Genomic DNA, 22,993 nt, shown 5'->3' with positions numbered 1-22,993 from the left:
CTTCATATAACCTTACAAAGTATAAAGCCCAATGTTAATTTAACAAACTAGTTAATCAAATTTCCTATACTCCTGGCCAACTTATTTATCTGGTTTATCAGATAGGACAGAGTCTTAGGTTTCCATTGGCATCACAGCAATGGCCTTTGTCATTAAGAGTTAAAAATCAAATTACGCCAGGTGCAGTGGCACATGCCTATAATCCCGGCTTCTTGGGATGCTAAGATTGAAGCATCACTTGAGCCCAGGAGTTTGAATCCAGCCTGGGCAACACAGCAAGAACCCATCTCTAAAAATAAAAAATAAAAATTTAAAAAAGAAGAAAATCAGACTACTGCATTGTTTAATAAGGAAAAAAGATTTCCATCTAAAAAGTTAAGAGCTTTAGTATTCAGAAGATTTTAGCTTGTTAGTCCTTTGGAAAACTTACTTAAGCACAACCTCAAGATACTTTTTTACATGTAAAAGGAAAAGATTAAGTCAGAAATATGAGTTTTTTTGTTGTTGCTGTTTGGCACGTTTGCATGCCAAATATGAAATATTTGGAATATATTTAGAAAATATGAAACAGAACAAATGCATAGTCATTCTAGAAATTATATTAAACTGTTACATGAAAATACAAAGCAAAGATATAAACCTACAAGGATCTCAGCAGCTAAATACATAAGAAAAAAACTTAAACAGGCAAGGATTTTAGGTACACCTGCAATACATACCAACTGATTCACAAATTGCCACTCTGTTCTTAGGAAGAATGTAGTAGAATGTAGTATTGAGGTATAAAAATATGGATTATTTATCTTCAGGGAAAAAATTCACATGAAGTAGTCTTTCTTTAAAAAAACAAAGTGATGGACATTTACATGTAAAAACAGAGGTCACCTCATTTTTATTTTTTATGTTTCACTGATGAATTTCTGAAATTAGAATTGTTATTATTAATAATAACTCCATATTGTTAACTTTGATATCTGGCCAAAAAACCGGTTCCCCAAAAGTATTCTCTTTCCTATCTTAAATGTACGCTATAAGCCATAAGCTTTTCCTTACTTCAAATGAAAATCTAGCTAGAGCTGTAGACCCCCTGGATTCTGAGTATCTAGATCAGTTCCCTATTTGGAACTTCTGAAGATTTTGATCTAGTAGGTTGGAGTCAGTTCAGGCACCCGTATTTTTAGATGATTCTCAAGCATAGCCAGCACTGGAAACCATAGCTAGGTTATCATGCTCAAACCAGCAGAGGACTGATTCACACAGAAGTTTCAATTTGATTCCATTCAGGGAAGAAAAATCCGCTAATGCCAATAGATTATCACTTAAAAATTAATGACTAATGGAATACGAAGGAAATTAATCACAGGGAAGAATCATAGACTGCTCAGGCTATCCCTATTACATTAAGTAAAAAGAAGTGGTCCGTGAAAATTGAATTAACTAGATCTCTGGATCTAAAACATATTTTATTTTTCTCCCTGGTCTGAAGCATAAGCGAGAGAGGATAAAAGGAATCAAGACGTTATCAAAGGAGAAAGGACTCTGCCAAAAGAGAAAATTTGTGTTTGACAATCTTATCACCTACCTGTCTCCTCTGAGTAGGACAAAACTGACTTAATTCAGGTCCAATATCAGCTGCCATTTATATGAGCTGGAATGCCTTACTATCTATGTATTCCTGAAAGCCACTGCTTTCTCGTATAGGACAGTCACAGTTAAACCTATTTTAGGTCAGAGGGGGTGGAGTCAGGCATACTTAAATAAGCACAGAAATTCCATGGTAGTAAAATATATCCTATTAGATAAGGTCACGCTGATCTTCAGCCTAAAAATCACAAGTGAAATACCTCAATGTTCATCTAAGAATAACCCTAGAAATGCCCATTTTTCTTTTGGTTGTAGCAAAACATATTTCCAAAATTCAAAAAAATTCACAAGGAGATGGCCAGCAGGGGGCATTAAGGAATCTATTGTTACCATCTCAAAGGGTTTGCTAAGAATTATGTTTTCTTCTAATTCATTTCTCTCTCCCAAAAGAAAGAAATTGGAAGCAATTTTCCTTAAACCTGGAATATTTAAACACTTTTGTATATTTTACATGCATTATAATTTGTATAATCTTAGCAGTAACATTATTACATAAATTAATGCACTTTAGTCAGATGAGACACGATATTACTGAGAACTTTTCATTTTAATCCAATAGTACATCCAGATAGAGAAGAACTGATTACTAAAAGTTCAGAAAACCCAAGACTTATAAATGTGAAAAAAGAAAGTTCAGACACAGGTATGCTGCTAATCTTAAATACAGGCAACTTGTTAATTATGAAGGTATTATTTTTCTAATTTGTACTGTTGGTAATATTTTAATAAACTTTTAAGAAGTTGTGGCATAATAAAAAATATATCTAGTTTTGGTCTCCCATTCCTGGCACAAAGCATCAACAGCCTTTGGAATTTCCAGAGACAGAAGCATCTATGTTATGTTAATGAGGCTACTCTAGGTGGGTTCCCAGATAGCTTCAGGATGGCAGGTAGTCACCGAAAAAGACAATCATGTGATGAGGGTTGGAGCTTTGTGCCAGTGTGACTTCCAGGGAGGAGAGTGGGGCTGGAGGTTGAGTTCAATCTTGTAGCCAATGACTTAATCAATCACATCATAAAAACTCGGGCTCAGAAGATTTGGAAGCTCAGTACAATGCAGTTCATGTTTCCTTAGTTCCTTTATAACTTCCCACAGACATCACTGCATTAACCTCTACACTTGACCTGTCTTTACTTTTCTATTCTCAAACCTCAGCAACTTTTCTTTTTTGAGATGTAATTTACATACAATGAAATTCACCCAATTAAAGCACATAACTGTGGTTTTTAGTATATCCACAGTTATACAATAATCACCAGTATCCCATTTTAGAACATTTTGATCACCCCACAAAGAAACCCCGTATCTGTGGGGCGCAGTGGCTAATGCTTGTAATCCCAGCACTTTGGGAGGCCAAGGCAGGCAAATCACGAGGTCAAGAGATCAAGACCATCCTGGCCAACATGGTGAAACCCCATCTCTACCAAAAATACAAAAATTAGCTGGGCGTGGTGGCGCACGCCTATAGTCTCAGCTACTCAGGAGGCTGAGGCAGGAGAATCGCTTGAACCCGGAAGGTGGAGGTTGCAGTGAGCCGAAGTCACGCCACTGCACTACAGCCTGGGTGACGGAGCAAGACTCTATCTCGGAAAAAAAAAAAAAAAAAGAAATCCCATATCCATTAGTAGTTTAACTGCTTGACCACACCTCTGTAACCCCTGGCAACCACTAACCTACTTTCTGTTTCTATGGATTTGCCTGTTCTGGACATCAGTGGTACCCTCCAATATACATTTTTGTGTCTGGTTTCTTTTGTTTCATGGTTCATCCATGTTGTAGCATATATCAGTATTTCATTCCTTTTAATGGCTGAATAATATTCCAATTTACGGATATACCATATTTTGTTTTCCCATCCATCACTTGACAGATATTTGGGTCACTGCCATTTTCTGGCTCCTATGAACACTGTTGCTATGAATATCCTGGTACAATTTTTTTCTCATTTTGGTAAAGTATACATAAAATTTACCATTATACCCATAAGTACATTCACGTTGTTGCACAAACATCACCATTCTCCACCTCCTGAACTTTTTCATCATTCAAAATTGAAACTTCTGTAGCCATTAAACAATAACTCGTCCATCCCAACTCTTCTTAGCCTGTGGTCACCACTATTCTCCTTTCCATCTTTGTGAATTTGACTATTCTAGGTACCTCATGTAAGTGGAATCATACAATATTCGTCCATTTGTGCCTGGCTTATTTCACTTATAATATCTTCAGGGCTCCTCCATGTTGTAGCATTTATCAGAATTTCCTTCATTTTAATATTGCATTGTATGGATACACCATTTTATTAATCCATCGATGGTCATCTGGGTTGTTTCTGTCTTTTGGCTATTATCAATAACACTGCTATGAATGTGGATGCATAAATATCTGCTTGAGTCCCTACTTCCAATTCTTTTGGGTATATACCCAGAAGTGAAATTGCTGATCATATGGTAATTTATGCTTAATTTTTTTAGGACCTGCCATACTGTTTTTCCGCAGTAGATACATGTTTTTATGTGAACATGTTTTCAATTCTTCTGGGTTTATACGTAGGAGTGGAATTGCTTGGTCATATGGCATATGCTGAAAGTTTCTGAGGAACTACCTGTTTCCCACCATGACTTCATCATTTTACATTTCTATCACCATCTTTTAAAAATTATATCCAACAAGAGTGATTTGAACACATTTTCAAATTTCCATGAGGCACTAGGCATGGTGGTGTGCAACTGTAGTCCCAGCTAATTGGGAGGCTGAGGCAGGAGGATCACTTGAGCCCAGGAGGTCCACAGCAGCCTCAGCAACATAGTGAGAGCCTGTCTCTTAAAAAAAAAAAAAAAAAAAAAATCATAAGGCTGAAAAAGTATTCAGGATTAAAACCTAAGAGAATTGAAGATGAGAGGAACTCACTGTTGGAAAGTACCGTGGAGTATGCCCTCCCCCTGTCACCCCCCGCTGCACATCATTACCCCAAAATAACACTGGGTCCACTGCAGGGTCTAAACTGGTAAATTTTAAACGTCATTTTGATATATGAAGTCTAATAGAGAATATCTCTATTGTGTATTACCTAAAACGCTTCCACATACTTGAGTTGGTAGAGAACATGGTAGAGAAAGAAGGAAAATGTCAATGCCCACTTCTCACTAAAAGAAATTAAGTAAACATTGGGAATTTCCATATTCATAAATATCCAATGAAGATCACCTATGATGAAAAGCAGCTAAATTATCCTCACTAATAATGGAGAACAGTCTGTCTTATAATTTTTAGAATATACTGTTTGAATATGGACACAAAATTTCTTTTGACTCATATTGAAGTTATTATTGTATTCTTGGTGCTTTATGCCATCACAATTGCTTTAAATGAATGATAATCAAATACAAGACTTATCTATGTTTGAATAATTATAAATCATGTTGATTTGTAGGTAATCCTTTAGAAGATGCTAAAAGTCATTTACAGATTGTAACAGTGAGTGACACAGAGGCTGGAAAATACTGGTGTGACAGTGAGGTCAGAGCATTGATACAAATATGGTCTGATGAAAAAATTAAGTGAATGCTTGAAGGGGTCACAAGAAACAAGAAAATATTTGAGAAAATTGTCAGAAGATTAATGCAATTTGGGATAGACAGAGACTGGAAACAATGTCGTACCAAATATAAAAAGTTAAAATATGAATATAGTATTTTACAAAGAAAAAATGGCAACCCTCCAAGAAAAATGAGATTTTTTTTTTTTTTTTGAGACGGAGTCTTGCTCTGTCGCCCAGGCTGGAGTTCAGTGGCGCAATCTCGGCTCACTGCAAGCTCCGCCCTCGGGTTCATGCCATTCTCCTGCCTCAGCCTCCCAAGTAGCTGGGACTACAGGTGCCCGCCACCATGCCCAGCTAATTTTTTTGTATTTTTAGTAGAGACAGGGTTTCACCATGTTAGCCAGGATTGTCTTGATCTCCTGACCTCGTGATCCACCCGTCTGGGCCTCCCAAAGTGCTGGGGGATTACAGGCGTGAGCCACTGCGCCCGGCCAGAAAAATGAGATTTTATGAAGAGGTTGACTGCATCCTAAGAAAACCAACTCTCAGAACTGCCAAATGGAAACATGGTAACCTTCGAATTGACATTAACCAAAAAAAAAAAAAATTCTAGACATTCTTCTTTGCACTTTCATTCAGCAAGAGAAAAACTCTAAAAATAAAATCCTAACACTATCATATACTCAAATGACCCTTTAAAATCATTAGAAATAGGTACCTAATTTAAGCCAAGAGTTTCAACTTTTTTCTAAACCTTATACCAAAATATTCCTAATTCTTAACTCATTATTTGTCCAACTGCTTAAGTGTTCTTATTTTAGTATACTTGAATACTTGAAAACTAATGTGTTTCAAATGATGTCATATAATGATTTTTTTCCTGTGTTTTTATTTAAGAATTATTTGAAGGTCATAACAAAAGCCAAGGAACTTTGAGCTTCAAGAGAAAAGCACATGACGATGGTAAGAGCCAGAGAAATGCCAAATTCTTCCACACAGTGAAAAAACTTGTTGCTTTTTCCTGATAACAGAGATATTTATTCCTGTCCTTGATAAATTAGACTAAACATATTGTTTATGAACTGTATTAGAGCAGAGAATGCTGAGAAATAATTTCTTTCATAGCTCATTGAGTGAAAGTTTCTGCAGGAGCTAGATTTTATATTTTAAAAGAAGAAGAAATAAAAAAGAGTGAGAGTAACACCATAAGTAAACAAAAACTTGCCCGGAGTTAGATAACTATTTGGTTATCATGGTCCTTTAAATTGTACTTTACAGTGATTCTTAAAATTATTGTTATCAGATGTAAAAAGAAAAAAATACACAGTTCTTCAAAGGTAGTCAATAATCAACACAACATTTTAATAAGTCTGAAAGTAAGTCAAACTCAGAAGCCAGCCTAATAATGGGAGCTGTAATTCCAAAATGACCCACCACAGATATCAGAAAAGAAAATATAATGCAATATAGCATGTAGAAGAAAATGCACACAAGACTAATAAGAAAACCTGAGTTCCAGTCTCTCTTTGACCCTAATTCCTCAACACAGAGCAAATCACTGCATCTCTCTGGATCTCTAAAATAATCCAGCTTTAATGTCTTATAGATTTATGATTTATGAAACTGTTTTTTAGTTAACACAAAAAATTGAAGAGTAAAACAAAATTTTACAAAGTAAACACACCAAACCCACCATTCAGGACATAAAACTAGCACCTTAAAAGCCTCCCAGTCATTAATCATCCTCCAGCCCCCATAAACATTATCATTATTCTCACTTCTATCACCATAGATTAGTTTGGGATTTATACTATATGTACTTTTCTTTCATTCAACATTGTTTGTGAGATTCACCCATGATTTTACTCATAACAGTAATCTGTTATTTTTTATTGCTGTAGAACAGTCCATTATAAAAATATACAAGCCAGCCAGGTGCAGTGGCTCAGGTCTATAATCCCAGCACTTTGGGAGGCCAAGGCAAGAGGATCACTTGAACCCAGGAGTTCAAGACCAGTCTGGGCAACATAGTGAAACCCCCATCTCGATATTTAATAAATAAATAAACGTACATCCCATTACTTTTTCAAATCTATTTCACTGTTGGACATTTCAGTTGTTTCCAGATTGGGGCTTTTATGAAAAATTGCACATCTCTCAAAGGACATATGTATGCATTTCTGTTGAGTATATACCCAGAAGAGAAAGGCAGGGTCATAGGGCGTAGGTCATAGGGCATGCATATATCCAAGCAGTGTTCTAAGCACTTTACATATATTTAACATATTTAGTCCCAATCACAATCCTATAAGGTAGATACTATCATTATACCCAATTTATAGATGAGGAAATGGAGGCATAGAGAAGTCTAAGCTCTTGAACCAATGAGGTCTCTCTGCCAGGGCAGGGACCACATCTGCCCTGTATGGTAAAGTATTCCCAGTGTCTACCACACTGCCTTAGTAATGTACTTAGATGTACATTATTCCTATTTGTTGAGCTCCTGCTCAACAAATACATTTTGAATAAAGTATTAGCAAATAGCAAGAATTCCTCTTCCCCTTATAACCTTTTATCTCAAGTGAACTGAAAAGTGTACTTTTCCAAGTCTGGATATAAATGCAAGTCAGATAAAATGCTTGTGCCGTTAACCCTTAGCTGTTTCTCCTTTCAGGTTAAACGGCTAAGGGTTAACCGCACAAGAGTATCATTCTGAACCCACTGAATTTGAGCATTAGACCTTACAGTATGTAAGTCTAAGCCAACAGATGAGGAAACAGACTCAGAAGTTAGGAGACTTGCCCAAGATTAAACTGGTGTTACTGGAAAACCTGCAGCTAGATTTCAGATTGTATGTTAAGGAGCTCTTCCCAATATTGACCAGAATGACCAAGCAGTGGTACTTGGAGACTTTTGGGGGCAGGTAAATTCTGCTTCAGACTAATGCAAAAAGCTAAGTTTTAAAAAAACAATAGTTATAAATGGAAGAATTGAAAACACTTATTTTAAATCAAGAATCACTGAATTATAAAATAATTAAAATCAAAGACTGGAACCATTTGCAAGGACACTTAAGTCACTTCCTCAAACCAAAATTTACTTGACTTAGATAAAGGTTATAGATTAAGGGAGTATAAAAGTTAAACACTATAGAAATGTTACATATTTGGTCATTTTCAGTCAAATATGAAAATCAAAATTAAGATATTCCCTGCCTTAATTTGGCAGCCCAAAGTAAGTTCTCTGACAAGCAAATCCTGTGTTCTCCACAAAACTAAATGAAGATTAACTGGGAACTAGATCCACAGAAGTTTGACTGAGTGCATCTCTCATTCTCACAAGTGCCTTTCTAGTGGTAATGTTCTGTACTCTGTTTGCAGAACCAGTGTCTAAATCTCTTAAGAAAAGTGCTCCTGAGATCATTACAAATCAGTTTCCTCAAAGCATAATAACAGAACCAAAAGATTCTACAGAATGTTTCTGCAGACAGGAAACCCAACTTCATCAGGTAAATCTTATAAATTTTTAGAAGTAGTATGAAAATGTTTGTCATTGTAAGGTTCAATTCCTAACCTGGAGAATTGATAATTCACTGAAGGGAAGGGCATGGTTATCTCCTAACTAATCAAGGAAAGGCTAACTAGCTGATTCATGGGATAAATCTACAGATGTTTACTAATTCCTTTTATGAAATCTTCAAATATGTCCAGGCCATTCTAGTCTCCATAAAATGTGACTGTGTTTTAAAGATGAAAATGTTTATTCTAAGAAGGGGTGTCTGGTTTGTTCAGAACTCCCTAAGCTACTGAAATGATGTTTTCAGGACCAAACCAGCATTTGGTGATTATATGAATCAGGCATGAACATACCCATACACATGCATGCACAGTTTACAGCTAAGAGGACATTTGAAAATTCCCCTACAGAAAGCAGAGCTACGGAATAAGTCTGAAGATAGCGAGCACTACTAAAAAGGGGGGGAGTACATCTGGATGAACCCATCTGGGTTAAATATCCAGTGCATGACTGACTTAACTAATTGATACTCCATTTATTTTTATATGAAATGGGTAATATACCTTCCAGGTATTCTGTTAACCCCAGGACTAAATGTTTCCGATTAGATTATGCACAAGACAAAAAACTGAACCAAATACAAAGCAAAAGTTACAGAAATCTCACCTTCTAGATTCCATCTTCTTAAAGATAAGGTTGGCCAGGCATGGTGGCTCACACCTGTAATCTCAGCACTTTGGGAGGCCGAGGCGGGTGGATCACTTGAGGCCAGGAGTTCGAGACCAGCCTGGTCAATATGGTGAAACCCCATCTCTGCTAAAAATAGAAAAATTAGCTGAGTGTGGTGGCGGGCACCTGTAATCCCAGCTACTCGGGAGGCTGAGGTACGAGAATCGCTTGAACTTGAGAAATGGAGGTTGCAGTGAGCCCAGAACATACCACTGCACTCCAGCCTAGGTAACAGAGTGAGACTCTGTCTCAAAAAAAAAAAAACAAAAAAAAAAAACCAAACAAAAAAACAAGAAGATAATGTATAAGAAATAAATTCCTTCATCAAAAAGGAAAAAAAACCCAATCAAACCTTTTTGCAGTTGTTTTAAAACCAGTGAGTGAATGAGGGTGAGAAAGTGAAAACAGAGCTTTCTGCAACAGACCACCACCTCTCAGGGTACAGTATATAGATACAAAAAACTAACTAAACTAAAAAAAAAAGTTAGGTCTTAGTTTTATTCTGGCCCTTATCTATCAGTTTAGAGCAGCAGATAATTGAAGACATAAGGCAGTGTCACTGTTCTTCCAGTCAGAATCAGTCCTCCCAAAGGATGAGCACTATAGCTCATGCAAAATTTTAAATTGATTATGGGTGAGAACCAGCCCTCTTTGTGCACCTTAATGATTCTATGCCTACACAAGAGAAATTTTAAATTGTTTTTCAGTAATACACTTGTTCCTCAAAACCACATAATCACATAATTATTGCCCTTATCTGGTATTATTTAATCTTATAATTCTTTTACAGAAAAGCAACTATAGAAAACAGATATATGTAACCAGGAATCAAATTGTATTCATTAAAAAAACAAAACAAAACAAAACAAAAAAACCCCCACAAAAACCCATAACCATGAATACCAAGTATTTTCCTAAAATGGGTACTAAAACTCCAACTAGTGCTAATATGTAAGTTTTTTTAAAAAGTCTCTTTTTCTTCAGGCACACACTTAAAGGGAAGGAGAAAGGGGAATGAAAATTTCTTGGATAACTTTGGCAAAAAAGTAAATATAGTGAAGAACAGTTCATATATATTTTCTACAGACCACCAGGCAACCCTAAAGACCTCTAGATTCTCCTCCACCCCCATGACAGAGTATCCAAAATAACTTCTTTTTTTTTTTGAGAAGGAGTCTCACTCTGTCGCCCAGGCTGGAGTGCAGTGGTGTGATCTTGGCTCTCTGGAACCTCCATCTCCCGGGTTCAAGCGATTCTCCTGCCTCAGCCTCCCGAGTAGCTGGGACTACAGACGTGCGCCACCATGCCCAGCTAATTTTTGTATTTTTAGTAGAGACGGGGTTTCACCATGTTGGCCAGGATGGTCTTGATCTCTTGACCTCGTGATCTGCTCACCTCGGCCTCCCAAAGTGCTGGGATTACAGGCTTGAGCCACCGCGCCTGGCCATAACTTCTAAGAATGTTACAATCTAATGTGGCTCACAACTATCACATAATCAAGAGTTTACTTTCTCCTTGGATTATATAACTAATTTTCTCAATAATTTTTTTTTAAACAAGAAATCTATTATGGTCAACCCACAATTATCCAAGATTGGAGTTATGCAAGTTAAAAATATTCTTTTTGATGCTTCCCACATTCTCAGCTCTTTAGTAAACAAGGAATACACAAAATGTGAAACTGAAATTCAAGTATTTGGGACAATGAAAACAGCAAAAAGTACTTCTAGTTTAAGTTTGGTTGAGGGAAAGCTAATTATTTGGAATGCGTTTATACATGGTGCACCCATTTTGCTGTTAAGTGTTATTGCCAAGTTCCTTAACTGTAGAAGTTGTTACTACTGTATTGCCTTATGGAAACTGTAATACTTTCAGTGAGAATATCAAACCTAGGTTTGTTTTTCTTATCCTAGTGTAATAATTTATTTCAACTTCCAGTTAAGTCAGGTAGTAAGGAAAGATCACCGAAGTAATTTTTTTTTTAACTCGAAGGGATCTCTCAATTTTTCAAAATCAAGTATATGGATCTTGGCATAGAGACAATACTCCCCTGTCCCCCTTTTGAAGAAGGGAGTTAATTTTTGTCATATTACCAAGGTTTTCATTCATTACAAGACGTCTACCAACGAATCTTTTCCAGATGCATTATTCCCTATGGTTGGTTTATTTTCACTTCATTTATATGAGATCTACTACCGGTAGTTATTCTCAACATCAACTAGTCATCTTTCCCTGGGTCTGAAGTCTAGGATCCTCAAATTCCCAGAGCGGTAACTACTTTCAAATCCATAATCTGCTCAATAGCTCTGCCCTTGCAAACAAAAGCTTGTGGTGGTTGGAGGCCCCGCGCGAAAACCTTTAGGTGTTCAAGGACCTGGACTGGCCGCCACGCCACACTAGCCTATTTACAGGAGCAGCCACAGGCTCGGGGATACTAGAACCCGCATGCAGTCGGGGAGGAGCCCTGACCCAGCTAGACCAAGCAAACCGGCGCTTTACAAGCTGGCCAGCCTCTGGAGGGGTGCACAGACGGGGGGGCGGAGAAGCAGAAAGCCCCTAAAGGGCATAAGTGGCTGGGAGGGTGGGCAGGACAGGCTAAAGTTCATGGAAGCGAGGTGCCCCTCGTGCACGCCAAGGCAACCCGGTCGATGCCACAGGCAGGTACCGGTTCAGGTCGGAGAGGTCGGTCCTCCCAGCCCTCGGGCGCTCATGAGAACGCCTACTGAAGCGGCTCCGAGAGATGGAAATGCACGCCTCCGCCACCGCCACCCCCACCCTGTTGCTTACCGGTGCTGCAGCCCCACGAGTCCCAGAGTGATCACATGCGGCACATCCAGCTGCGTGGGCCACTCTCCTGAGGCGATGCACCCGAACACGCCACATTCCTCTCGGACCCCCAACTCCTCCAGCTCCATGTCGCCGCCGAAAGCACGTGGAGGGACCTGCCGCTGCGGCCAAGGTGTAAGCACCAACCAGCCGCCAGCTCAGCCCGTGGAGCTCAGAAGCTCGCGCTCGCCTCAGGCGCTTCCTTCCCGAGGCTGGCCCCAACTACTGCGGCGGCGCGCGCTGTCCCTAGGTGGCGTGGCCAGCTCTGCCCTGCTCCGCCCCCTCCGAGCCCACCAACAAGCGAGGGCGGAGGGGCGGTCTCGCGGCTGAGGGGAGGGGTCACGGATGCTGTAGGGTGGAGCTAGTCTTCCCCTAAGAGCTCTCTGGAAAGCTGTATTTGCTGCACGTGGAAATCTCCGTTATTTGCCAGCACCCAACACTAGCGTAATGGGAATAACGGACTTAACGTCATTTCTCTTTCAGAGCATTTAGCCTTCATATTCCCTTCCCTACATGCTTCCCCCTAGGCCGTCACGACTTGGTATGCTCCAATCTCTGAGCCGCTCCCGCAGCGGAGAAGGGGCCGGGGTATGCGAGCTTCCGCAGAGTAGGGAGGGGCTGCCAGTGCGCGCCACTTTTCGCCTGTCCCGGCACTGCGCCAGCGCGGGGCGGCGCGGAGGCGGGGTCGCGTCGCTGCGCCTGCGCGGCGGGAAGCCAACGGGAAGATGTTTTGTCCCAGATCCACGTTTCTGTCTCCGCCAATACCCCTCCGGGTTAGGCCGGTGTCTGGGAGCTTGAAAAGAGTGGCTCTGGGTCGCGCGGCCCCGCCAGGGGGCGTGTCTGTGGGCCGCGCCTCCTTCCCCGCCCAGCGAAGCTCTCTGACCACCCCTCTTTTCTAGAGTTCTGCCTTGCTTCCCGGCGCGGTCGCAGTCCTCAGCCCACTCAGGATAATGGCGACAGCTGAGGGTGAGTAACAGGGTTCTGGGTCCTTAGCGGTCTTCCTGACCCCCAGGCCGTGAGCTTGCTGTGAGCTCGCGGCCACGGGCGGGCTGCGAAGCTCTGCCCGGCCTCCCTGCAGCCGCGCCTCTAGGCCGCGGTGCGGGCGCACACGTGGCCCAGGCGCTCCCGGGCCTCCCCGAACTTTACTGCCTCCGGGATGGGGAGAAGGAGCAAAGTAGAGGAGAACGAGAAATGACCAAGGGGTGGAAAGGCGCCTGGAAGCATTATTTATAATCAATAGCTGTTGCAAAATACAAGCAAATCAGTGTTGATTCGTCAAAACCTGAGTCTTGCTTTGTCCGTTAGGTTAATGACCTTTCTAAGATGAATAATCGAAACTTTTGAAAAACCTGTCTAGAGGCCGGACCCGGTGGCTCACGCCTGGAATCCCAGCACTTTGGGAGTCCGAGGCGGGCGGATCACCTGAGGTCAGGAGTACCAGACCAGCCTGGCCAACATGGCGAAACCCCGTCTCTTACTAAAAATACAAAAAAGTAGCCGGACGTGGTGGCGCGCGCCTGTAATCCCAGCTACTCTGGAGGCTGAGGTAGGAGAATCGCTAGAACCCGGAGGCGGAGGTTGCAGTGAGCCGAGATCGCGCTACTGCACTCCAGCCTGGGCGACAAAGCGAGACTCCGTCTCAAAAAAAAAGAACCTGTCTAGGGTGTGTGTGTGTAAGTAGTCTTTGATGCAATGGTGTGTGTGTGTGTTTAGTCTTTGATGCCATGGATGTGTGTGTGTGTGTGTGCACGCGCGCGTGTTGAAGTAGTCCTTGATGCCACGGCAGCTTGGGGGTGTGTGTGTGTGTGTGTGTGCGCGCGCGCGCGCGCGTGTTCAAGCAGTCTTTGATGTCATGGGTGTGTGTGTGTGTGTGTGCGCGCGCGTGTTGAAGGTGTCTGAGTCCATGATGGCTGGGGAGGGGGGTGTTTTTAAGTCGTCTTTGATGCCATGATGGCGTGCGTCCGTGTGTGTGTGTGTGTGTGTGTGTGTGTGTGTGTGTGTGTTCAAGTAGTCTTTGATGCCATGATGGCTTTGAAGAACTCCAAAACCTTTAGGCAAAAAAGTTACACTATCAGGAAAGATTGTTCTTGCTATTTATGCTGGAAAAAAACGTTGGTTTATTCCACACATCCAGTTGCTATATGTATAGTGAGCCAATTGCTTTTCTTGGCTGCTGGGTACATTCTTTTCCACATAGAAAGTAACTGTATTTAGATTTTAAAAAGATGTAGACTCAGGCCAGGCGCTGTGGCTCACGCCTGTAATCCCAGCATTTTGGGAGGCCGAGGCGGGCGGATCACGAGGTCAGGAGATCGAGACCATCCTGGCCAACATGGTGAAGCCTCGGCTCTACTAAAAATACAAAAATTAGCTGGACGTGGTGGCGTATGCCTGTAATCCTAGCTACTCGGGAGGCTGAGGCAGGAGAATCACTTACTTGAACAGGGGAGTCAGAGGTTGCAGTGAGCCAGGATCCCGCCGCTGCACTCCAGCCTGGCGACAGAAAGAGACTCCATCTCAAAACAAAACAAAACAAAACAACTGTAGACTCAGCAAAAAAGATTCAGATGATATGGAGTATCAACTCCCTAAACTCAAGGCAAGGACCAGAATTTTTCTTGAAATCATGGTACCTGTACCTCTAAACTGGCAAATCTCTAAAATCTTTGCTCTTCCACTTCTTTCCATTTGTGTACCGTTGGCAGGTTGATTTTTCTTAAATGTCACTTTTATGATCTCTAAAAGGCAAAGTGTTACAATGACATCTCTAGAGATGTTAAATCCAGTCTGTCCAGTCTGAAATTCCTTTTCATTCAAATCCTGAATACTGCTATCCTTTCTACCTCTTCAGCCTTAACTTTGACTTTTCTCTCCTGTGAATCCTTAGCTATGTTCCAGTCAGGTTAAATCACCAAAGTTTGTTTTTCATTATATACATTTTATTTATATTATTTTTCCCAGAACATTGCTGGCTAATGGAAATATAATGTAAATTTGTCTTCTATGAGCCACATTTTAAAAGCTAAAATAATAAAAAAACTGATGCAATGTGTTTTTTTATATATGTATTTATATATATATATATATATATATATATATATATTTTTTTTTTTTTTTTTTTTTTTTTGAGATGGAGTCTCCCCCTGTGTGGCCCAGGCTGGAGTACAGTGGCAAGATCTCAGCTCACTGCACCCTCCACTTCCCAGGTTCAAGTGATTCTCCTGCCTTGGCCCCCCAAGTAGCTGGAATTACAGGCACGCTCCACCACACCTGGCCAATTTTTTTTTTAAATTTATTTTTTAGTAGAGACAGGGTTTTGCCATGTTGGCTAGGCTGGTCTCAAACTCCTGACCTCAAGTGATCCGCCTTTCTTGGCCTCCCAAAGTGCTGGGATTACAGGCGTGAGCCCATTTTAATATATTTTATTTAGCTCTATATACACAAAATACATTTCAACATGGAGGCAAGATGAAAAATTGTTTAGATATTTTGCAATTTTTTATAACAAATGCAGTGTATATTTTAACAAATCACATCTCAACTTGTAATAGCCACATTTCTAGTGGCTGCCTTATTGGACAGCAGAGTCCTAGAATTTTCTTATCCTTTGTGTAAATTCTGTGCTTTCCCAGACTCTTAAATTTCAATTCCATGAATCATTTTTCTGTCCTCATCAATCTTTTCTGAATTCATCTGCAAATTTATAGCAATCATTTTGGCACTTGTGTATGTCACGTATCGTCGTTTCTTGTGTTGTTTCTACCCATTAATTGAAATTCCTTCCCTATTTAATGGCTAAGTAATACAGATTCAACTAAATTAAGGCGAGGGGCATTAGATACAAACTTTGCCCGGGCTTACTGCATATTAATACACATAAATGTTAATTTCTTTATCTGATCTGGGCATTGTGTTTTTTGTTTTGTTTTTTGTTTTTTTTTTCTTGAGACAGTCTCCCTCTGTTGCCTAGGCTGGAGTGCAGTGGCGCCATCTCAGCTCACTGCAACCTCCACCTCTCAGGTTCAAGGATTCTCCTGCCTCAGCCTCCCGAGTAGCAAGGATTACAGGTGCACACCACCACATCCAGCTAATTTTTGTATTTTTAGTAGAGATGGGGTTTTACCATGTTGGTCAGCCTAGTCTTGAACTCCTGACCTCAAGTGATCCGCCCGCCTTGGCCTCCTGAAGTGCTGGGATTACAGGCATGAGCCACTGTGTCCGGCCCACTGTTCTTTACTCTTCCCTCTCTTATGCTCCATGCTGAATTCTCAAAGCTACTATCTTAAATATCTTGCATCTTTGCCCACTACTCTTTCCTTAGACCAAGACATTTCTTTTTCCACCCCCTTTTTTTTTTTTTTTGGAGACAGGGTCTCACTCTATCACCCAGGCTTGAGTGAAATAGCACAAATCTTGGCCCACTGCAGCCTCGACCTCCCCAAGTAGCTGGGACTACAGGCACATACCACCATGCTGGGCTAATTTTTGTTTTTTTGGTAGAGATGGGGTTTTGCCATGTTGCCCGGGCTGGTCTTGAACTCCTGAGCTAAACCAATCTGTCTGCCTGGGCTTTCTAAAGTGCTGAGATTACAGATGTGAACCACTGCACCTGGCCAGACGTTTCTTGTTCGAGTTACTGCAACAGCATCCTAACTGGTCTCCCAAGCTCTAGTTTTTGTTCACTCACCCCTTCCTCCCTTCATTGTCCATACAGAAGCCATAATGATCTTTCCAAATACCGTTTTGCTTCATCACTTAAAATCATTATAGCTCTTCTTGGGTTGAAGTCTAAACTCAATCAGTATGGCTTGTCAAACCAGAAGGATGTGTAGCAAAATGGAAGGGAAATTTTCCAGGCCTAGGAGAGAAGAGATTGTCTGAAGCCCTAGGAGGAAGGTTGTGTAAGAATTAAAAGATGTTGGAGTTCTAGAGAGGAAATAGACAAATAAGAATTTGGAGCAGTAAGCCAGGACTGTATCTTAAAGGGACTTTTAAACCATGTTAATGAGTCTAGACATTACCTTAGGGAGAATAGGGATTCATCCTCTAGATTAGGTGCCCTACAATGGCAACTGTTAACTAAATTATACCTACTTTGTTTAATGGTTATCTCCACTAGCTGGTGATGTGGCCCCTGTCCAACTCTTAAGTCTTGTCTCCTGCCATTCTTTTCTACAACTTAGCTGCAGCCCCCACCCCTTCCCCTGCCCAACAGGAATGTACATATACCCAGACCTCCAGCTCCAACCAGACTGAAGTTCTGCAATCCACTTTGACCACCTTGTATTTATTCATCAACACTACCTACCCCTTTCTCTCCTTTGGCTAAATTTTGATCATTCTTCAGATCTCAACCTGTCACTTTCTTGTAGACTTCCTTTTCTAATGTTTAGACTAGTCCCATAGTCTGTATTTATTACATTCTGTTATTATGATGTCTTACTTAATATCAGCTCCCCTCAGACTCAGGTCTCTTGAGAGCAGGAATTATTATTTACTGGTATATCCCTTGGCACATGGATACATTAGGAAAATGTTGATACTGAGAGTGTTCTGGGAGCATGAGGGCTGATTTCTCTCTTTGGAAATTTTAAGTTCCTAAACATCTATTATCTTTACTCTTTCTCTAAATCATCCTTTTGTGTACTTCTTAGGTCTTGTGACCAGCATCAAAATTGGATTCCTTTGTGCTCACTTCCTCACAATTTCTTACAACTGTTAGTGAAGAGAAAGGATTAATGGGGACAGGGACAGGATTAAGAAATAGAGAGGGATGCTTCCAAATGTGCTAACTTCAGTGGGATGTCATGCCTCCTCTTGAATATTAACTTGAAATCAAGAAACCCATCTGGCTGAATGTTCCCATTTTGCCTGCAAAAAAGCAAATATCAGCAAAAATCGCATGTTTTTTCCTGCAAGCTAGTTTAGATACTATATTGTGAGTGTGTCTGTGAAAATACTAGTATAGTTACATTACTTGAAATGTGTCTTAATTAATTTTAATTCTAGTTCAGTTCCGCCGTGAGAGGCAGGTTAATAACGGAAAGAGCACAGGATTTGATGTCAGAGGAGTTAGGATTTTATCTACCTCTTATATTTCCTAACTGCATGACCCTCAACCCTTTTGATTTCTGCTTTACTAATTTCTACAATTATTTATGTAATTAAAATTCTTCACAAAATTGTGTGTATCAAATGTGATGATACAAGAAATACATTGTAGAGTATATGGTTTTATACAGATGATTTAATTTTTATTAATATTCCTTAATCACTGTATATTTACAGATTCATTGTTCTAGGTGATTTAGTCTTCAGCATTCAGGACATTTCTTTCTGAATTTTGATCTATTTCCATTTTATTTCCACAGTACTGAACATTGGTAAAAAATTGTATGAAGGTAAAACAAAAGAAGTCTACGAATTGTTAGACAGCCCAGGAAAAGTCCTCCTGCAGTCCAAGGACCAGATTACAGCAGGAAATGCAGCTAGAAAGAATCACCTGGAAGGAAAAGCTGCAATCTCAAATAAAATCACGAGTTGTATTTTTCAGCTGTTACAGGAAGCAGGTAAGCAGCTCTCTTAAAGCTCTCTCTCACCTTCTCTGGTAAGCATGTTGATGTCTTTCAAGTGAAGTTGGCATTAAGATGAACAACTTGTTTGCAGATGTTTCAAAAGCTAAGTGAATTTAAATCAAACCAAGAACTCTTAAACTTCACTCTTAACACCTTATTTGGTTTGGGATTATTAGTGTCATTGAATTAAAAGGAATCTTAACAAGTTTGCTGTAATCTTATATCTGGCACAGGCACTCTCTATGCAGCTTACCTCTCCAAGGCCATCTTCACTTTAAGGAATTTGACTATGAAGGAAACCCATTTTAATGTTAAGCAGTTCTAACAGATGAACTGAAATTTACTCCCTGTAATTCTATACAAATGGTCTTTGTTCTGCCTCTGGGAGATAATACAGAATTTCAAATTCCTCTTCCACTTGAAAGCCCTGAAAAGTAGTTGAAGACAGCAACCAAACCTTCTCCTCCTGCCATTCCTCAAGTGAGAGATTTGAACTAAAACCCCAGAGCACCCTCCTGTTCAAAAACTGATTGAAGGCTCTATTTTCAATAGAGAAATAGATTCAAAAGACCACAGGAAGATCAGAACATTGTGTGGTGGGTATCTGAAGCAAAGGGAAGGAAATTAGGATAAAGGGGTTTTCTGGAGGGATTCAGTCAGTTGCTGGTTGGTCTGTAGTATATGAAATTTCAGCTAGGAAAAGATTTGAACTCTTTCCGCACAGTGTAAATAGCCTCATTGCTTTGGATCATTCAACCTTTGAAGCCTTACCTATGAAATAAAAGCTTTTTCTTTCTCATGCTTGCCAGTTCTAATTTTATAATTTAATAACTTTCCTTTTAATTCCAATATTCCCAGTTGCCCTTTCATTTCTTAGAGTTTCTAGTAGCACTAATCTTTCTTAAATTCAAAAGGGAATTTAATGCTTTTGTTTTCAGTTAAGTTAGATGTAACTGCCTTACACAAAATAACAAGGTAATGTAATTTAAATACATTGTCAGTGCATTTCTGGAGTAGTTTTGTCTCTTCCAAAGTATCCTATTTCACAATTTTGGCTAATGTGAAAAAGATTTAATTGCAAACCTGGATTGTCATCTACATCATAAATCCCTCTATGCTGTGAAAGTAAGTATATTGCTATAAATTTAAAGGATCTTCCAGTTTCTAAGTCACAGAATCTAAGATTTTTATTTCAAGGTTTCTTGATTGGTAGCTTCCCAATGACTGAGGTAATTTCTAAAGAGAGCATCAAATTAATTTTAGGTTCCTTTTGCAATACAGATAAGTGTTCCATCTATTTATTTATTTTATTTATTTATTTATTTTGAATCAGAATCTTGCCTTGTTGCCCAGGCTGGAGTGCAGTGGCACAATCTTGGCTTACTGCAACCACCGTCTCCTGGGTTCAAGCGATTCTCATGCCTCAGCCTCCCAGGTAGCTGGGATTACAGTTATAGGTGCACGCCATCATACCCGGCTAATTTTTGTATTTTTAGTAGAGACAGGGTTTTGCCATGTTGGCCAGGCTGATCTTGAACTGCTGGCCTTAGGTGATCCACCCGCCTTGGCCTCCCAAAGTGCTGGGATTACAGAGGTGTGAGCCACTGTACTCGGCCTGTTCCATCGATTTTTTTTTTTTGCTTCCCAAGTTTTAACTCTCTCCATTCACTTAAACATTTTTTTTTTTTTTTTTTTTTTTGAGACGGAGTCTCGCTCTGTCGCCCAGGCTGGAGTGCAGTGGCCGGATCTCAGCTCACTGCAAGCTCCGCCTCCCGGGTTCACGCCATTCTCCGGCCTCAGCCTCCCGAGTAGCTGGGACTACAGGCGCCCGCCACCTCGCCCGGCTAGTTTTTTTGTATTTCTTAATAGAGACGGGGTTTCACCGTGTTAGCCAGGATGGTTTCGATCTCCTGACCTCGTGATCCGCCCGTCTCGGCCTCCCAAAGTGCTGGGATTACAGGCTTGAGCCACCGCGCCCGGCCCACTTAAACATTTTTTAAAGTGCTTAACTCTTTAAAATGTTAGCAGTCAGAAGATTATTTTCTGTGTACCCTTGGTAGTTTCACATAGCTACAGGATTATATTAAGTAATGGAAGATAAAGCCTGACTTTTTATTTGCTTATTTAGTGTATTTTCTGAGTGTATTTACACTCATCCCATTATCCATTTCCAGAACTTTATAACAAGTAAATTAGAGTGACTCAGTTGTGTTATGTTTGTCCAAGACTTTCTCTGTTTTAACTCTGAGAATCTTGTGCTCAGGGGAACAGGGAAGGCTACCTAAATGAAATACTCCAATAATTATCTTTAAACTACTTTATTTGGCACTTAACAGAGCTAAAACTTAATTGGTTCACAGAAAATGTTGAAAGATATTTTCCAGGTTTTATGTCTAGTACTGTGAAACTAAGTAAACCTGAATTTTTAAAAATTTCTAAACAGACTAGTTTTAGGGTACATATTAGGAATTCCATTAAACCTTATGTAATTTTTACTTGCTTAGTCATATAAATGCCTCATCTAGTTGGCCATCAGTGGTCTATTTAAAACTGTTGTTTACAACCAGAGTTATGTTCCAAATTAAGGTAGAAAGTAGAGGGGAAAGAGCATCGGGATGAGAATCAGAAAATCAGGATTCTACTTTTCTCATTGTCACTCAGGAACAAACAGTAAAGGACTATATGAATAAGAAGTAATCTTTTTCCATGGAAATAGTATAACTGTGCCATAACTATGTTATACAATTTGTGGATTTGGTTTTATTACTTAAAAATTAAAATCTGGCCTTCTCAGTGATGATGAAATCCCAATTTCCTCTCAGAAATTCACTATAATTACATAAAGTGTGATAATAGTATATGAAGAACCATACTACAGTTGCTAAACCACAGATGGGAATCTGGACCGATCTAAAAGAGGGACGGCCACAGGGACATATGTATTAGCTAGAATTAGTATTCATAATTCTAGCTTATATATGTTCATTGTCATTCAGAGTGTGTAAGTGACATAAACATTTTTTAGTAACTTGAATGAGAGTTTTGAGTTTTGTAGACAACTAAGATAAACAATGGGAATTTTTTCTCACCATGCACAGTCATGGAATTTGCTTTCATATTTAGCAGTATTAGAAGCCATCATTGTGTCATCTAAACTGAGTCTCTTTTAGAAACTTTTAGGGTTTTTTTGTGCAGAGGTGATTACCATAGCTTCATTATGTGCTTTTGGTTCTCTTTGGTATCTTTATGGTAACAATAGAATTGGATACTACTATGTCCAGCTTGGTAGACAAATGAGTAAATATATGACTAATGATTAACAGACCTAAGAGAGAAGAGCTCTTGAAGCCAACGATGTAGTTACTACCCCAAGTTGAGAATTGATTAAAGTCACCTGTCTATCCATGAGCCTGATCATTCATTAAAAGTTAAACAACAGCTTACATCTAATTTAAAAAAAAAAAAAAAAAGGTTAAAATGACAATTTTACTTCCCCCTTTTCATTTTTTCCTTAGGGTTTCTGTTCATGCAACATACCACAATTCTTTCCCTTTTTCATTTGAATCTTATGAGTCAGATTTAAAGGGAAGGCAGAGGAAATAGTGTAGGGTTTGGACAGTGTGTTTCAAGTCCAGGCTCCATTACCAAATGGCTACATGACCTAGTGTGTGAAATTACTACTTTGAACCTCTGTTTTTTTCACTGTAAAATGTATAAATAATAATACCTACCTCAAGGCTGGGCGTGGTGGCTCACACCTGTAATCCCAGCACTTTGGGAGGCTGAGGTGGGTGGATCACGAGATCAGGAGTTCGAGACCAGCCTGACCAACATGATGAAACCCTGTCTCTACTAAAAATACAGAAATTAGCCAGGCGTGGTGGTGCATGCCTGTAATCCCAGCTACTCAGGAGGCTGAAGCAGGAGAATCTCTTGAACCCAGGAGCAGAGGTTACAGTAAGCTGAGATCACACCGCTGCACTCCAGCCTCGGTGACACTTTGTCTCAAAAAAAAAAAAAACCTACCTCAAAATTTTATGCACAATTAAATGAAACAACATATACAAAACACTTAGCACAGCGGAGGGTTTCCATAAATAGAAGCTCCCTTCATGTATGGATACACATATAACAGCAAAGATCCCCAATTCTTTCCTGATA

General features: G+C 39.9%; 2 protein-coding genes across 2 annotated transcripts in view; one reads left to right on the top strand and one right to left on the bottom strand.

The window, feature by feature from the left end:
- Nucleotides 1–12,401, bottom strand: part of PPAT (phosphoribosyl pyrophosphate amidotransferase) — a 40,691-nt gene extending 28,290 nt beyond the window's left edge. Inside the window, 1 exon segment of the mRNA NM_001260819.1 lies at nucleotides 12,219–12,401. Within this exon segment, the coding sequence (NP_001247748.1) occupies nucleotides 12,219–12,346 (128 nt within the window). The 5' untranslated portion in view covers nucleotides 12,347–12,401.
- The window catches only part of PAICS (phosphoribosylaminoimidazole carboxylase and phosphoribosylaminoimidazolesuccinocarboxamide synthase), a 50,076-nt gene that overhangs the window by 13,045 nt on the left and 14,038 nt on the right, over nucleotides 1–22,993 (top strand). Inside the window, exons 4-7 of the mRNA XM_015138662.3 lie at nucleotides 6,084–6,149; nucleotides 8,567–8,694; nucleotides 13,157–13,223; nucleotides 18,629–18,826. Coding sequence (XP_014994148.3) covers nucleotides 6,084–6,149; nucleotides 8,567–8,694; nucleotides 13,157–13,223; nucleotides 18,629–18,826 — 459 coding nt within the window. The remainder of the gene's footprint in view (nucleotides 1–6,083; nucleotides 6,150–8,566; nucleotides 8,695–13,156; nucleotides 13,224–18,628; nucleotides 18,827–22,993) is intronic.

Source organism: Macaca mulatta, chromosome 5 (assembly GCF_049350105.2).
Source record: "Macaca mulatta isolate MMU2019108-1 chromosome 5, T2T-MMU8v2.0, whole genome shotgun sequence".
In the NCBI taxonomy this organism is placed as follows: domain Eukaryota; kingdom Metazoa; phylum Chordata; class Mammalia; order Primates; family Cercopithecidae; genus Macaca; species Macaca mulatta.
Note: the sequence above shows the minus strand (reverse complement) of the source record. Positions and strands in the feature narration are given on the sequence as shown.